Genomic DNA, 17,511 nt, shown 5'->3' with positions numbered 1-17,511 from the left:
TCAGCTGCTTCCAGGGGCGGTGCACCCGCTTCCGGGGGCGGGGCCAGCTGCTTCCGGGGGCGGTGCACCCGCTTCCGGGGGCGGGGTCAGCTGCTTCCAGGGGCGGTGCACCCGCTTCCGGGGGCGGGGCCAGCTGCTTCCCGGGGCGGGGCCAGCCGCTCCCGCCGAGCGCGGCTCAGGCCCGCGGCCGGGCCCGGTGGGCGCTGCTCTGGGCCCCCCTGCTCCGACCCCCCGGGGGCTGCTTATAGCGGCTGCGCTCTCCCCCTCACGGCGAACCCCGAAACGCGGGCTGGGAAGTAGCGCGCTGGCACTCACGGATCCACCGGATGAAAGGCATCGGTGGGGAAGGATGTAAAGGAGAAAATACGTTAACACCAAGGGAAGGGTAAGATCATCCCACCCACGGGAAAATCCCAAACTGAACAGCGTGTTTGGTCAACTGAAGAAAATCAGTAGTAAATGTCAGTGACAGATATAGCCCAGATCAGATAGAGGTTGCCAATGCCAATTTTAACCAGAAAAGAGAATTACAGGTCACTACAGGAAAATACCTGAAGCATTATTACTTTCAGAAGTGTGAACAACCCTTCCCCTTCTCCAAAAACAGGAGGGCATGAGGGGTTTGCTACAGAAAGGAACTGCCACCTTGACCTGCTCCACCAGGAGAGAAGAACAAGCCTGACCAGACAAAGGTCCATCCAAGAGGATGAGGATGACCCCAACCCCTCCGCAGGCTCTGGGCTGGACTCGCCCCTGCTCAGTGGGTCATAGAGAGCTGCTGAAGTCAACTCTGCACTCCTGCTGCTCCAAACGCAGTGCTTAACAAGAATTCCCTATTTGTTTTAAATAACACAACCAGTTTCTGTATACCGTAAGAGTGTTCATTTTATTTATCTTTAAATGTTTATCTAAAATGTCTAGAAAATCCAGGAATATTTATCCATACATTTTACCCACTTGTACTTAAAATATTAATATGGTTCTCTTTACATCAACATTTTAAATCAAGGAACTATTCCATAATTTAGAAAACCAAGGGTTGCTCATAATTACTGCAAGTAATACAAGAAATGCCAATGACAGGCCTTTAGCAAGACACTGGGAATATGGTTCTCCTGAAAGAAAAAAAAAGAAAAAAGTGTAAGTGTATGAGAGCTAAATTTTAGTTTCAACAACCCCCCAAAAGATATAAAGTATATGCATAGCCCAAATGAAATACTGGAGCACAAAGCAAGGAATTAAGATGATTGGTACTTTGTATAAATTCAGTCCCTGAGGTTGTGCAGACAATAAGCACAGGCAGTTGCCTCTGTCCATGCAGCTCTCAAAACAGGGTCCAAGTGCCTTGCTGCCCTTTGAAATGCCAGACATTTAATTTAATCTACAGTCTACCACGTAATCCACCACAGTTTTACACAGAGAAAATTTTTAAATTAACTGTTCAATATGGCAAATTTTCACTGGAACTCATGTGGGCTGACTGAAAAAAATGGCAAAGTGAGAAATAAAGTATCTCTCCACCCTTCAAGGGCAAGGAAATGCACTGACAATGCTACAATTGCAGTAGGGAATGAAAACAGAACAATATCATAAAGCAATACGTTCTCCCCTTTGCCTTAGAAAGCACACCTCCCTCCACACTCCACAGGGAATGAAAAAGAATCTCTCTGCCAAACAGATATTCACAAAATTTCAATCATTATAATTATTTTTTCCACTAGTCTAAGTAAGAATGCATTATCAAAGAAAAAAGTAAACAGACTTTTTGGACCATGCTTTCTAAAAGAGAAATTTTAATTCCTACTACAAAGCATTATTTCAGACTGAACCCCACACATCTAATTACGTTTCAGAGAAATATGGCCCGTTCATGGCATTCCACGTTCCTCTTAATTTTACCTGTGTAAAACCGTGTCAATGGATAAAAAAGTTGTGGCCAGCACACATCATTTCGATTGCAGTCAAATTCTGTGTAATTAATCTGATATCTAGAAAAAACAGACAAAACCAGGTTTATTGACTACAGTACCAGAACTCCAGCACAAATGGAAAAAAATAGATTGGAAAGGTGTCCAGATTACAGGAAAAAACCAAACCAAACCACAAGCTTCTCATTATTCTCTGATGACTTTTTTCTCTAATAAAAACAGGAACCTCCCCTTTACTCCATTTCTGTAATTTTTAGTCATTTTGTGAAGAGTATTTTCAGACAATGGATAGTTTGGGAGCCTCACTCAGCACCCCTTACTCACTCAAGTAAACAACACAGAAGTTTTTCTGCTAGAACCAAACGACAACTCCGCAGGGTAATTTACAGCCCTTCATGTTCTTCATGCTCCTGGGGAAAATTGCCACTAACAGAATTGTTACTCAATAAATCTCTGAACCAGGCTTTGCTCTGTACTCCACCCAACCAAAGTAACCTTTTGATCAATGCTATTCACATCACATCTGCTTAACATAATGGGAAGTATCAATGTTTTTACAAAAACTACCTTGTCATTGGAATGGGTGGCTGAGCTGGCACTTTAATGAACTGAACAGAAGCAGTGATAGGAAGAAAGCTGAGGCTGTTTCCACAGGTAAGTCCGCACTGGAACTGCCATATGACTGTTGAGTAACTGTAAGAATATGCATAACTATTACTTGAGGGCTGTAAAGGGAAATTTAAGGCCGGAGCATAACCATGAAAGGACAAAATACACAGTATTTAGGAGGCGGTTAATGATCTCTGGATTTTCAACACCATGCAAAGACAGAACTTGCATAGTCTGGAAATGAGGTGAAGTGAAACAGAATCCCATTTATTTGATTGGGATTGACCTGGGGAAAAAAAGTGTTTGCAAAGTGAAAATTCCCTGTTTCAGGGAAGAATAAAGCATTTACCACAGCTCTCAAGAAGAGCTCTACATTGTCCCGTGTTCTGGCTTACTCCAATGTTGTCACTTTCACCACATCACAAGAAATTAAAACATTGTTCTGATGGAATGCCCTGCATATGCCTACTACTGGCAGCATCGTACATTTTATTTAATATTTCAGTGAAGTAGAAAGATTATCTACTTTTAACTATTAAATTTTTTTTTTAATTTTCATTTCAGAGGGAGAAAGGCAAACCTGGGCATGATCAAAGGAATTTGAATTGTACTAATAAAAAGACATGTAAAAAAACAGAAACAACAAAACATGATTTTTGTTTTTAAAATTTGGTCTGGGCTTATTAGGTAAGCAAATCTTCAAGTTAAATGTTTATTTGCCAGACAGCCAGAAACAACTCTCTCTACCTGATCTGCACAGCAAGAATCTCCTGCTGGGGAATCCCTTGTACTGCACCCACATCAGCAAAGATTATGCGAATATTCAGATTTGCAGGAATATCTGGACAAACACCTTTTAAGCTTTCAGTGCTCACATTGGTATCAGAATTAAATGGATCGAGACCTGTGGAGGAAAATAGAGTTATTTAAATTGAAATATTATGAACAACATATTTTCCATAATTATATTATTGCCATAGTCCAGTGAAATATTGGCAACTGACACACAGGAACACAGAAAAAAAGATATTCTCTATATAAAATATATATAAAGAAAAAGAGTACTTTATCAACAGAGAATCAAAATACCAAGTCTTATGTGTACATGCTGACAGTAAAATACGTTAGTGCAGTATCCATACACATACTGAGTTATATGCGTGTGTGTACACGTACATGGGTGGATAGATCCAGATACACAGAGCAGTATCTTCAGGCATTTGAAACTACATTTTGGCTTTATTTTGAGATGCTCTAGTCCCTGTATGGGCACTTTAAGACTATAAACAACAACACAAACCTCACTTACGTATAATTTCCACCCAGTCATTTAGATCGCTGTAACTTGAATTGTCCCTCTTTCCAACATGAGTAGCTTGTATTAAGGAATTCAATTTCTCAGTTACATTTCCTCTGCAAAATAAGAATGTAAGGTTACACAAAAAGTTAATCTGTACTGTCTAAATCTGTACACTCTAATTATTATTGTATCATAAGGTCACTTTCATCTGAAAGATGTTACCACTCAACAAAACCAAAACTGCACTGTTATCTGTGAAGAGAAGAAATGGCAAAACATTCCACCCCAACATACTCCTCATTTGAATACAGACAGATCCAAGTGAAACCACTGTAATTATTTCTCTTTTTAGTAAAAGTGAGACTATCAACCACAGAAAGCTGAAATGCATATATGAACATTTAAAAAAAGAATGTAACAGTGCTGATAGTAGGCACTTGTAGAGAATCATGTAATAAGCAACAAGAGGGATGCAAGGAAAAACAATCCAACCTACATAGCTCACCTTAAAAGGCTACAATCTTCATTAATACCAACTTCTAGAATGCACCCAGAGAGGGAATCTACTCCGAATAAAACTGGTGTATAAGTTGCCAAGGTACACATGCCTCTGCCAGCTATGAAATGAAAACATCTTACTTGAGCTTTGCTGTATCAACCTCTCGGTCTTCAGCTTTCAATTTTGGGCAAAAATATCAAACATTAGAATGCAAAACACCAAATGGTAGAGTTCAAAAATAGGCACAAGTCCATTCAACTTAATTTTTCCAAGAAAGCATTAGAAGCTTACTCACTGAAGTTTAAACAAAGGCTAGGGAATAGTCTAGAAAAGCAAAATTTGGCAGAGATTTAACAACATATTAAAAAAAGAAAAAACCCAATACCCCCACCTCCAACATTTTAACATTAACTACAGTTGAAGTTGCAACTTCACAAGCCAGTACCTGGCTGCCAAATGTTTAGGCTTCCAAAAGTATCAGAAGCATTCATATTTGCAGCTCTCACTGGTTTTCCAACTTGATAACCTAAACATAGAAGGGCAAATCACGAACAATGTATACGAATCTGTAAGCATTAGCATTTTTTTAACAATAAATGTCATCAGTCTTGAAGTAAATGAACAGACATTTCCATTACCAGTAGGAATACCTTCACTTTAAATAATATATACAACAAAAGCCTAAGAACCAATCATTGCTATTACAATTGGCAGCGCATCAAAACAGGAAGGTGGGGGCTAGCAGCATAAAGAAGTATAAGAGAGATATAAAACAGTCACTGACAACAAACTCTACAGTAGGAATTTTTTTTCTTTTCACTTTTAAGAGGCAAAATAAAGTATTAATACCTGGATTCTCAAATAGTTCTGCTGCGTTAGTATTCTTGAAAGTTAGGAATTTGACTGTGAATCTCTGTGTCAGTATTTCTGGTAAAAGAAAAAAAAAAAATTACTTTTAAATAAGTAAACTAGCAACAAGTATGCTGTAAATTAGCAAAAAGTAGGCTCTATGTAGGATATAAACTTTCATCCTTCATTAGTAACAAAAGATCCAAAATAATACAAATTAATGGAAATCAGCCCCATAAATTTTCTTTCTAGAGTCCAGGGGAAATTCTTTTTAAGAATTATTAGTGAATAACAGATTCTATCACAAAATTTCCATCCTGAAGAAATAAAGAAATAAATCAAAAATCATAAAAGAAATTTCAGGGTACCTCCATCACATAAACTTCCGAGGAAGACTGTGACATTTATTTGCTCTATGTTCTTGTCTTTCCAAACGAACGTATAATGCTCTGCAAAAGTTACATTTTGACACAGAACTTCAGCAGTATGAAGGTTTTCTGGCGGAAGAAAAAGGGAGGCCACAGTGAAAAGCACTGCTAATTAGAAAGCTATGTTACTATAGCTGAAAAAGAACTCTGGCAAAATTCTGGAAATTGTAACATTTATCTTTTTGAGAATTTATTTTACCATTTAAATCCCATCTCATCAGGACAGTGCAACAGTCCAATCCCTGAGCTTATCAGTATTTTAACATCAGCAGTTCCAGGTCCTTCTGTAGTTAAATCTCTCCAGAAGAACCCAGCACTGAACTTTACATCACCAGCTGATGCTCTTCTCTGGACTCAGGACTCCCTCTGCTTTCATCTCATCCCTCCCTCAGGGAGCCAACACTGCCCAGAAAAACACATTAGCTTGGATTCCATTAGTTTCATTTGTGCTGCATTATCCTCCCACTGACTGGGAACCACTGTTCTACATCAAATAACTGCTTTGTTGCTGAAAAACGCCCTTAAAAAGGCATGAGAGCTTAGAAGAGAGGCATCTGTTTACTGTCTGCCCATTGCACTTACATGTTCATCTTGGAGATTTTTTTAAGGCATTCTTTGTATCTTTGTTTCTTTTTATTATTGTATTTATTCCTCTCAAAAATTACTTTTAATGTAAGCTAAGGGACCCAATTTCTTGACCAACTTTAAATTAAGTTTGGGGAAATTTAATACTTCCTGCTTTGCAGTAAACCAAACAGTTTACTTTGAGTATTAGATACATACAAGATCCCTCCCAAGAACTGTAGCAGGTGAACATTTTAGGCATGAAAATAATCTATTTCTTACATAGTCCATGTTAGGTAAGAAACATATTTATTAAATGGAGGAGACATACCACTTTCAGTGATGTATTTGCCCATGTCAGTGACGGTCCTATAGATGACATTTTGTTGGATGAAGTCTGAGAATGAAAAAAAAAAAAAAACCACTGCAGTAACTCTGACTAGTAGGAGAGACAGACACACTGTTTACACATCCAAGGTGCAATCCTTGTTGTTATGAAAACTAAGTAGAATATTATTTAGAAAATTAATTTTGGTAAAGGACCAAGTCATTTATGTATTTTGAGAGCATAGCTAGTTATCTCTGGGTCTTACAAATGTAATATTGATAAACAAAGTAAGATAATGACAGAGAGTAAAATAAATGATTGTCATGCTGGTGATCATATCATCTGGAACTCCAGAATGAGACTTCATAAGTATATGCCTATGTAATGTAGAAAGTAACCCCTTCTCACTAACTCTAAAATGATGCACCCTCCTGGCAGAAAAAGGGCTCTGCAACAGTCTGAAAATAGAAAGTGGGAGAGACTCTGTTGTCACGTGTAGCCATAACCAGTGTGAGTCACCAGAAACAGGTAAATGAGAAACAAAGGCCAATCTTATATCCCAAATCTTGAGAAATAGTGGGGCACTTGCTAGAAGGTCATCAGAAAAGGAGTAGAACATCCCCAAATGCTGAAATACAGCCACCAGATAACAAAGATATTACACACAGCTACTGTGTCAACCGCCCTTGGGTTTGTTCTGTTCTAGCAGCTCTCAGAAACATAAGTCACATTTCCGTTGGGGTTTATGCAGCGTACCTCCAGTGCCACTGTTTATCCTCACGTCATGGGGCAGTCCTTCCTTGTAAGATGCTAGGTTGGTAAGGCATTTGACATCAAAGTTCTGGAGATATGCTACGGGGGCATTTCCAACACACTGTCCAGCCATCGATTGCTGCAGGTGGTTCAACAGAAATAAGTATGGTGGACCCTTTTCTAGTCCCTTGCATTTCATCTGAAGACTACTTATCAGTGAAATGCTCCGAGTGTGTACTACAGCCGTATGTGACACTCTGACAAACAAGTAATCTGGTGTTACCAAAATACCTCAATCTGTAGCAAAAAAGAGGTTCAAATTTTTAAAGTACAGCTTTAAAATTAGTTTCAGTGTACAGCAGGGCTTCATCGTAATTTATCAAAGTAATTATAACCCACAAGTCTCTCTAAAACGCAAAATGAATTTGAAAAAAGTACAACCAGATGACTAAGATTCAAAGGGAAAACCAACTATAGTGCTCAGTGATGCAGCAGGCAAACCAAAAAATACAGAAAGATGGTAAGTCATAAATTATTAATGAGGATGCCAAGCTTGCTTTTGCCTGTTGAAGTAATTAAGACATTACCATTCGGGGGGATGGGCAGGAGGATCAGGAAAGATAATGTTTACTTTTCATAATGATTTTGTGTTGGCGGTTTTTTGTGAAAATTATATTTCACCACTTCACAACAGCAAGTTGCAGAATCTGGTTACAAAACCATAAGGAGTGTGATATATGGAGATATCAAACAAAACAAGAGGAATCAAAAGCTCCTAAACACAAAGCGATTACCTGTGGAATGGTAAAATACTCATTTTCTTCTGTCATAATTGGATCTCCTTGTCTGTAACCAGTGAAAAGTTTCCCAGGAGAAGTTGGTAAAGTGATCTTAAATGAAGGAACTTTGGGTGCAGAACTGGAAACAAGTTTAAAAATTAAACAGTTCTTTACTCTCTCTCTCTCTCACACACAAATAACTATACATGTGCTTTCATGTCCCACATTCTCATATAGTGACAATGACATTTCTCCATTTGCATTTGAAGTTCACACCCTAAAAATTCCAATTTCAAAATAACTTCCTTTAAAAAAACAAGTTATATTTTTGGTAGCATGCCTAATGCGCGTGTTGAGAAAATAAATTTTCGTAAGACTTACGTAGAGCCATGATAAAAGTAGCCAAGAAATGGTGTATTGTTAAGAGAAGATTGTACACAAAGGAAGGGAAACCACTCAGGGGTATATTCCATTGACTGAGAAGAGCACAGCTGATCAAAAGGTGGGTTTACCTCCCCACCAAACACTCCACTGAAACACGACTCATTGAATAACTGCTTCAAGTCTGGTGTACACTCCTGAAAGGGAAAAGAACAGTCACTTTTTAGCACAGTGACTGCATTACCACAGGCACTACAGCCATACTTATACACAAATCAAATCAATTTTGTAGAGAGGTCATATTTACTATCAGAAATACCAGAAAATCCAAACAAGCTCTCTAGCTCCATCTAGCCTGAAGCAATCAGTACTCCTCTCTCCCAAAACGACAGAAAGATTAGAAATTTTTAAAACAATCAAAGTTTAATATACATACCGGATCACAGCAACAACGAACATCACAGGCTTCAGCTGTCAAGTCACAAGGACAAGAGCCCAAGGGCTGAAACACCTGGTTTGGAATGATAGTTGCATTTTCTGTAAAATAATTTAAAAAAAAAAAAAAAAAAGATAAAATTTGACTAAATGGGCTGGAATCCAAATAAACAGACCACGTGCATTGCAGTTTATACTGTGTACAAACCCTTTCTTAAATTCCATTAATTACTGATTCCATTCAGTATCTCTTATCACTGCCCAAATCCCAATTTTTATTTTTTCATATATAGAGGAAAAGAAGAACCAAAATGCCATTTCTTCTTTAGCATATCTAAACACATACCTGACACGTTTCCTGTAAAGGAAGAGTTGGCATATATTTCAGCCTGGATCAGGAGATGTGCCAACACCACTGAACCACGGCAAGCTAAAACCTGAAGCGTTTCGACCACGCAGAGAGGTGCTGTGCAGCAGTCAGTGACATTCGGCAAACACATCTGCAGATTTCTAGTCAAGCTTATAGTCACTTTGGAAGCATTCTGAAAATACGCAAAATAAAAGTTTGACAGCTTTGACAGCTTGTCAATAATAATAAATAAGAGTAATTTATACCACTCATCAGCTTCAGAAGTTTCAGTACCACTGTGTTTTTTCAGCACTGCAATGCAATGATACTCTTCCTCTATAAAACTGGTCATTTGTTGAGAGTGGAATGACAAAGGATCTGCTATTGGAATATGCAATACAGTGAGGATGTGAACTGTACAAAGAACTTTAAGGCATGCACACAGATTAAGTTACCTCAGAAATCACATGAACAATTTTAAATCAAATTAAAAATACTGAAAAGTGAATTTTAGTTTTCGCAGCTACCTTCAGCTGAAAACTGGAATGACTGCAGAGTTAATAAAACCCCTAAGAAATTATATATAACATTACACTGAAGACAAGTCTAATAAATACAGATGTTCCAGAGCTCACACTGTACAAAACCACTGCTTTTTATTAGCTCCTTCCAGCAGATCTGAAACAGTCTCAAATGCTGCAGCCAGCCAAGAAGTACAGGCAATGCTGGAGAGGAGGAGGACAAGGAACCAAAGCTGTAAACTCCAGCAAGAGCATCCACATAAAGGGATACATCAAGGAAAAAAGGCAAAGGCAAGACATTCAAACTGGGCTGCTCGTACATCAATATTTTACCAGTATTTCATTAGCCCTTAATGTATGACAGTTCAATCCTTCCCATTTTAGGGAAGAATCAGTATTTTACATACCATACCAGGTGTTACGTTCAAATTCCAATCACCAGCTCTTTCACTTCCACTGCAATTTGCAGGTTGCAATTTTCCTATATCAAAATAAAAATTTAAAAAGTGTTCCACTGTCATTTAGAAAAGACTGGAAAATAAAAAGTACATTTAAAAGCCTCTTGTGCCTTCAGATAGGCACACCCTCAGGCCTGGCTGTCAACAGAGGACTAAGGTCTTAACCAGCAGAAGTCCTCTGGAGTTCCTATTTCAGTCACTATTAAACCACCAAATGAAATGCACTGCCATTTCTCCAGTAATTTCAGTGTAAAAAAAAATTAATAATTCAAACATTTATTTACATTCTATGGGGGGGGTGGGGGTAAAGTGTTCTTACCTGTCTCTTCATCTATAGGACTTAAAATTATAGAAAAATTAACTCCTGAAGAATTTCCAAGAAAAAATGAATTGACCCTGGGCCCTGACATATGGATAAATGAAGGCTGAAAGACTAAAAAAAGAAAGAAACACGTCTTAATACACAATAACTGAGGAAGGGAACATCTGTAAGACATATTTAGGTCTGACACTTGGGCTAGATTCTTACCTTCCTATACATTAAATTGTCACAAATAGAACAAAAATATTTTGTGATGCCTAGTGCAGGACTGTATTTACATTCTTGCGAAGTGCCAGAGCAGTGGGTTCACCACAGCTTTCTATATCGTAAGTTTACATTTGTCGAGATGCTCACTACACAGGCAGTAGTGTTCTGGCAGGAGACTGCAGCACTTTCTGGCCCACACAGATACTACACAGGTCTGGCAACAACATATTCGGTATTTCTTGCTGAATTCAGTTTACGCTTTTTAATTTCTTGGGCCATGGAGAGTAACCAGGGCATACCACTACCTGTGATCCAGTAATTCCAGACTATCGCCCTCAACATGTGGATGCAGTTTCAAGTTTAGGGCTCCAAGCTGGGAGTTCCACTAGAATTTTCTTTACAGACTTTTCCAATGCTGAAAGGTCCAGCGTGAGCAGCTGCACCCTCCCCCCTCCCAGTCTTCCCCAGTACTAAACGGTGACAGAAAACTCCAAGGCCAGTCAAAGGTTCCCGGCCTCCGAATCCTCGGGGATCCCTCGGGGATCCCTCGGGGATCCCTCAGGCCCAGGCGGGCAGGGAAGGTCCCGCCTCAGGCTGACCCCCCTCCCACACTCCCGGCCGCCCTTTTGACCCCCTTCCCCTCGGCAGCCGCCCCCCTCGCCCCCCATTCCTCGCGGCCCCTGACGCCCTCCACCCACCGGGGTGCCAGGCCCGCTGCCCGGGGCAGGGTGCCGCCAGCAGCAGCAGCAACGCGGCAAGGGAAGCGGCCTCCATGGCGCCTAAGGAGGGCCGCGCCGCGGGGCCGGCTGCAGCCCGGCCGCCATTTTGCAGCGCCAGCGCGGCGCCATGGCAACGGGGAGGGCGGGAAGCGCCGCCGGCGGCCTGAGGGGGACCGCGGAGCGCAGGGAGGCGGCGGGGGCCGGCGGCGGGGCCTGCGGCCGGTCACAACCCGGGCTGGGCTGCCCCGCGTCCCCCTCCTCTCGGTAGCGATCGCACTGCCGACAGCGGGATGAACCGAGACAGCCTCGACATGTCTGTCCCTCGCCTTCTCACCTAACTCCACGCAGACCACCGCGTCCTCCCTCTGGCACTTCATCCACTACCTGATCGTACTGGTACACCCTTACACAATAAAGCTGCAAGATGGGGGTGTAGATCACCCTTTACAATATCTGTTATTACAGCAATATCTAACCACATTTGAAAAGAACAGTTTTTATTACAAACGTTGTATACAAAGTAAATCATAAATACAGCCTTCAAACAAAATGGCTTTTAGCAGTCAAACAAGCCAGTAAAAGACTGGCACTGCAGCTATTACATGGACAAAACCCTGATGCAAGTATCAAGACATGACAAATTCCTGCATACACCTTGGGGGAAAAAAAAAATATCTTTTTCTGTCTAAGAAACAATTACTCTCCATATTCCTTTCAGGAGAAGATCAGTTACTAGCAAGAAGTTAAAACACATTAATATAGTTACTTTTTAAAAGGGGGAGATTATTTCTTTAAGTGAAAGCAATATTCAGAAGTAGACAGCACACCCTCATGCTCTGCCCTAAAAAACACCACTCCAAAAGCCTTCATTCTTGGCAAATGCTAGACGTAAAAACATACCAAAAAAAAGGAACAAAGAATTACATTTTTTGTCTTCCTCTTTCAAAATACAAGCAGCGGGTCTGCATTTATTGAAGCTGTTTTAAACAAAGGGGGCCTTTTTACGCACGAAGATATATCCAATTGAGAAACACCACAAAGACAGTACAGTTAAAGGAATATGAATACATGCGAGTGCATGTGCAAGGCAATTAACAAAAAAAAAGGGGGAGGGTGTTTCTAAGCCATCTTGAAAATGTTGGCTCATTTATTTTGAAACTGATGCTGTTTCAGTCCAACAGTCGCTAGCAAAAGCTATCACATGGAAGTCCTTGAATAACATAGTGCTAAGGTTCTCACCCTACACACTAGAAACTGTCACTCTTACCTTTACACCAACGTACAAAAAGAACCAGAGCTTTCTTGTCTTTGAAAATAAGTTGGAGGTTTGAAACTCTGCAGTGGACAGAATACCTTCTACTTCACAGGGTGCATCTCAGGGTTTAACTTCTGGTTCCTCTCACAATTAAGAATTAGTATCTAAAACAACAGACGTTACATGGCAATACAGTGATTTGTTACTTAAAGGGCTGTGTAGAAGACATACGATTTAAATATTTATCCCTTAAGAAAAAAGTAATACTGCATACAGTTCTCTTTCATATCCAATAAAAAGTGCCTTCAGTTTCTCAAGTATGTTCCATTTCATGGAATTACTGGAGGAGGTAATGATGTATTTACATAACATTGTTACACGGCTAACTTTAATTTCTTCTTCTTAGCTTTCATGACAGGGGGCAATGATATTTTGAAAGCAGTCCTGAAAAAAAAAAATAATAAAAGGAACTGTCAGATGCACTGAATGTATTTCCATACCCACCCTTGAAGTAAGAAGAAACACTTACTCGCATGTACTACAAATAGGACTGAAGTTGCAGAATACTGGAAAATAAAAGAAGTGGCTTTCACTAAAACAGTTCATTAGAATCTAAGAAATAAGACTCTTAAATATTTAGAAACTTACTTGACAGGCACACAGAGCACACATAGCCAATTTCAATGAGATTTCGATGACAGAAGCATGCAGCTCTGTAGTCAACATGAATAGGAGGTGGAAGGACAAGTTGTGATCTTTGCTCTTGATCAGGGAGAAATACCCACTGCATGAATAGAGAAAAAATATCTTGCAAATTGGAATGGTACTGCTATATTACCTCGTGAAATCTTACTGACTTAATTGACATCTGACACAGGAAAAACACTTAAGTATTTTTTAAATGACTTACCAACAAATACTGCAGGAGGGATGGCATGTGGGGCACTTTCAAATATATGCCACCTGTAATGTCACAAGCCTGGAAAGCAGAATGATCAGGTTGTTATGTTTTATGAGATTAACATGATATTTAAAATATCCACACACTGCATAAGGCCTGCATATTGGAACTGTCAGATCCACTGAACATATTTCCACACCCACTCTTGAAACAAAGGAAAGAAGAGAACTCAACATGTCAAACTATCTGGCATCAAGTATCTATGAATTAATATAAATAGCAAACAAGAATAGGAAGTCTGTACCTGTTGTAGAAGACCTGAGTCAGAATCCAAGACACAGGCATCAATCAAAATACTCTGCAAGAAAAGAGATAAAATGCATGAAAAACAAAATCACCTAGGACCAGTGTAGCTCCATCAGCACTACTGTCATGACTTGTTCCCACTGTAAATACACTCCATATATAAATGCACATGCTTTCACAAATGCAGGACTACCACAGCCATAGGGAAGCTCTTTCACTTGATCACAACGTAATCATAAGAGAAATGAACAGTTTTGTTATCTTTGCACATTAATAAATTATAACATATAAGAAAAAAATGCCAGCTTCACCTGTTTCTGTGCTGCAAAGATCACATTCATGAAGTTCATATATTGCAACGCACTGTCTTCTGCTGCTTTTATGACCTAAAAAACCAATTCAAACTTGTTAGCCTACATAACATCACCAGATTTCAAGGATAAAAGTAAACCGACAGCAAAAGTTCTTACCAAAATCCTTGATTTCATTTCTTGATTGACTAAGCATTAAAAAGAAAAAGAATTGCATGAGCACATTGTTTCTATCACCTGCAGTTTGCCCTTTTAGTAGCATCTAACATCTTAGATATCTAACATCTCAGTTAAAATACATATACAAAACTGTTTTACAGTCCCAGTGGCAAGTATCTGTGGACTAATTCAGACTTGTTATGAAAGGAGACCCATTCCATTTATTGCCCAAAAGCAGTCAGATGTTGAACAGGAAAAAAACGCTCAAAGCTGTACATTACCAACTCACTGGATGAAAAGCGTATCTCCAGTTATATGGTTTTCTCACTGATTAAAGTATTCCGAAATGCACAGCTGATTCTAGTCCAATACACTCCTTGAAAAACTATTTGCACAAATGGCACTTTTCCCAAGTATAGAAGTGACAAGAGGAAGACCAAAACTGAGTAAGAAATTCAACTATGATCACAGGTCTGCAGGTGGTCCCTTTGGAAGAGGATTTGTGCATTCTGGGTCTTTCAAAAAATTCCCCTCAACTTCCAATTGTCCTAAAGTGATTCCAGTTACAGTTTTACTCATGTTACTTGCATGCATCAGAAAAATCAGACTAAGAATGTCGACTAACAATCAAGACCTTTACTTCTAATTGTCACCCAGACCTAATTTAAACAGGGCAACTTCAAACGATCAGGATAAACCTGTACTAATTGTTGTCAATTTTGGAAATGGGGGGGGTCAAAATGTATTTGTTTGTATGCACACATGCATTTACATCTGTTATTCAAATATTATGTAAGCATTCAAAACAGGAGAAGAGGCATTACCTTTTACCTCTTTGCTCATCTTGTTGATATCTACATTAGCGGACATTAAGGAATCTACATTCTATTCTTGCAAATAACTCCAGTATCCATACCACGTATTTGCCACCTTAGCCAATACACATTTTAATAAGTAGGACCCAGAGTTATTAGGCAAACCTTTCAGTTTTGAGTATTACTGCAGAACAGGAATAGAAAAACTTAATTAATTTTATAAGAAACAATCTTAAAAATACATAACAGCTTTGAAGATTCTGTGACCAAAAGGATACAACAAAGTGCTTTAGCTAGTGATCCTGCTAACAGAGTTTCTGTTTGCTGGCCCCTCATGTCAGCTGCAATACAAGAAAAGTTACAAAAGTTACTTTTATATACAAAACCAGTTGCTGAACCTGACCATAACAAATACCACAAGTTTTATCTTCGACAAATAGTATTGATGCAGAGGCCTGAAGTGCCAAGCATAATAAACTCATCTACTTCAAACATACTAAAACTCACATGATCAAAATAAAGGAAATTCCTACAACTCCTTGAGAGTCCAAGCGTTTTGCAATTCTGCATATTAAGCCTAGAATTTTATTTTTCTTACTTTTTGTCATGAGGTCTTTAATCTCTTCTGCAATTGCATCATTTATTGCTGTTAACAATTCATATTTTCCATCCTTGCTGCCAGAGCAATTAGATTCCATGGAACTACCACCATCTCCAATGAGATCTGCAAAAGACCAACCCTTCCCAGGGTACAAGAAACGGCTGAAACAGAAGAAAAAGAAAGTCTTCATGTTTTGACTTCAACCTTGTGAGAAAAATTGCCATAAACTGATCAGCTGTAGACAGCAAAACTCCAAAGTATAACGTTAAATCATTGTAATACTTCAGACATTAGACTAGATAAGGCAGGCAACCTTCAAACTTAAAATGGAGTAAGAGCCACATTCACCTCCCTCCTTCTAAGATACCTCTTGAGAGAACTGATGAATAGATATCACACCTGTACTTAGGGGTAGATCGTGAGTCTCACAAATATCTGGGGGAAAAATACTCACTGAACAGGAAACCTCTGCCACTTTCACTGTCCTGCTCACCACATCTCTACCACCCTCTCTCCCTCTCCCCATATATTTTTAAGTAGAAGTCTGTTTAAAACTCCCTTCTATTTTATAAGCCTTTTTGTTACTTTGTGTAAAGCACTAAAACAGATTATTTCTTTCCTACACTGTTTTAGTTAATTTATTTTAAGACAATTATATTTTACGCATTTTAAACCTGCTTTTGATTCCATACTTCAGTCCAACAAGAAAATCAGGAGACAGATATAGAATAGTGCACTTTACACCTTTACACTGTTAAGAAATAACCATACCTTTCCTGCGTGTGACTTGCTATTACAGCAAGTCTGTTGGTGCGATTCATAAATAAGTGCGAGTTTCCCAGTACCATCGCCGCATCGATGCATTTTGATAAGGTAAACTGCTGAAAAAAAAAAAAAAAGAAGAAAGCATAGATATTGTACAGTAACATTTACAATTAAATAATTTAAAAAGAACTCTCTCAAATAACTGCAAGTTAAAAGATCTTGAATTTGAAAATGCAGAAGGAGCTTCCTTTAATAGGAAGCATTTAGAAAAAAAGCTTTGACAAATAACTCTGGGTAGCTGTTTTTAAAAGAGTATTCTTGTAGACATTGTATCTGTGTTAGCAATGTTAGCATACTTCAGAAATCAAAGACTAATCCCATCAGTTGCCTACTTACTAACATTTTTTAAAAAAATAATTATTTCCCTCAGAAATTGCCACCAGTAGTACCAACACCCAGAAAACGTACCTCGGCTTCTCCCAGCGCCTTCTTTCCCCACCAGATCGGGTTGGTGTCAATGACAATGACCAGCAGGCTCAGCTCATCATCTGAAAAGGTAACACAGCAGCGTCACTCCGAGCTCCGTGCTCAGCGCCGAACAGCAGCGACAGAAGCCCCCGAGCAGAAGGGCTCGCCCGGGACCGCCGGCACTTCAGCGGAGCCGCAGCCGGGCCAAGCCCGCGGCGGGAACACGGGGAACCGGCCGGGCGCCACGGAGCAGCGCGGGCTGCCCCGCGGGCCTGGCGGGGCGGCGTTGCGGAGGCACGGGGGCCACAAAGACGAGCCCCAATGCCTCGGTCCCGGTCACCGCGCCGGAGCGGCCGCAGCCCGGCCTGTCCGAGGCCTGAGGCCCGCCGGGCCCCGCCGCTGCCCTCCCCGGGAGCCCGCCGCCTCACCCGCGCTCATAGCGCCGCTCCGGGTACCAGCTGCTGCCGGCGCCTGGAGATGACGTTAGCCGTGACGTCACCC

The 17,511-nt window shown here is 40.0% G+C and overlaps 2 protein-coding genes and 1 long non-coding RNA gene across 7 annotated transcripts; 1 reads left to right on the top strand and 2 right to left on the bottom strand.

The window, feature by feature from the left end:
• Nucleotides 1-154: 154 nt before the first annotated feature.
• Nucleotides 155-867, top strand: LOC141967241 (uncharacterized). Its single transcript, XR_012634668.1, has 2 exons — nt 155-385; nt 608-867. It is a non-coding gene; the product is annotated as an uncharacterized LOC141967241 (long non-coding RNA).
• TCTN2 (tectonic family member 2) lies at nt 867-11,573 on the bottom strand. The gene is made up of 18 exons (XM_074920806.1): nt 11,409-11,573; nt 10,501-10,614; nt 10,131-10,204; nt 9,200-9,395; nt 8,855-8,955; nt 8,419-8,615; nt 8,053-8,176; nt 7,262-7,397; nt 6,509-6,574; nt 5,554-5,682; nt 5,186-5,263; nt 4,782-4,862; nt 4,343-4,454; nt 3,847-3,950; nt 3,285-3,441; nt 2,496-2,621; nt 1,900-1,988; nt 867-1,115 (listed from the first exon to the last, which is right to left on the bottom strand). The coding sequence occupies exons 1-18, from the start codon at nt 11,482-11,484 to the stop codon at nt 1,000-1,002; spliced, it is 2,076 nt and encodes a 691-aa protein (XP_074776907.1). The 5' UTR covers nt 11,485-11,573; the 3' UTR covers nt 867-999.
• Nucleotides 11,574-11,905: 332 nt separating this feature from the next.
• Nucleotides 11,906-17,504, bottom strand: GTF2H3 (general transcription factor IIH subunit 3). Of its 5 annotated transcripts, none has more exons than XM_074920790.1 (13): nt 17,439-17,504; nt 17,011-17,090; nt 16,549-16,658; nt 15,775-15,938; nt 15,455-15,517; nt 15,186-15,215; nt 14,362-14,390; nt 14,203-14,277; nt 13,890-13,943; nt 13,595-13,663; nt 13,333-13,468; nt 13,214-13,250; nt 11,906-13,128 (listed from the first exon to the last, which is right to left on the bottom strand). In XM_074920790.1, exons 1-13 carry the CDS (start codon nt 17,446-17,448, stop codon nt 13,059-13,061), a joined length of 927 nt encoding a protein of 308 aa, XP_074776891.1. In that variant the 5' UTR covers nt 17,449-17,504; the 3' UTR covers nt 11,906-13,058. The 5 variants fall into 5 exon arrangements, with proteins under 5 accessions (XP_074776891.1, XP_074776892.1, XP_074776893.1 ...); XM_074920791.1 differs by having other exon boundaries at nt 16,549-16,655; XM_074920792.1 differs by having other exon boundaries at nt 15,775-15,916; nt 17,439-17,474.
• Between the last annotated feature and the right edge of the window lie 7 nt (nt 17,505-17,511).

Source organism: Athene noctua, chromosome 17 (assembly GCF_965140245.1).
Source record: "Athene noctua chromosome 17, bAthNoc1.hap1.1, whole genome shotgun sequence".
Classification (NCBI taxonomy): domain Eukaryota; kingdom Metazoa; phylum Chordata; class Aves; order Strigiformes; family Strigidae; genus Athene; species Athene noctua.
This window is presented reverse-complemented; position numbering and strand designations above follow the sequence as displayed.

Coding starts and splice junctions, on each gene's coding strand:
- GTF2H3 (XM_074920790.1), bottom strand. Junction 16,659..17,010: donor AGGCGCTGGGAGAAGCCGAG/GTACGTTTTCTG, acceptor TTTTTTTTTCAG/CAGTTTACCTTATCAAAATG. Junction 13,944..14,202: donor TCTTTGCAGCACAGAAACAG/GTGAAGCTGGCA, acceptor CTTTTCTTGCAG/AGTATTTTGATTGATGCCTG.
- TCTN2 (XM_074920806.1), bottom strand. CDS start 11,484: ATGGAGGCCGCTTCCCTTGCCGCGTTGCTGCTGCTGCTGGCGGCACCC. Junction 10,205..10,500: donor TCCTATAGATGAAGAGACAG/GTAAGAACACTT, acceptor ATTTTGATATAG/GAAAATTGCAACCTGCAAAT. Junction 4,863..5,185: donor AGAACTATTTGAGAATCCAG/GTATTAATACTT, acceptor TTCTATGTTTAG/GTTATCAAGTTGGAAAACCA.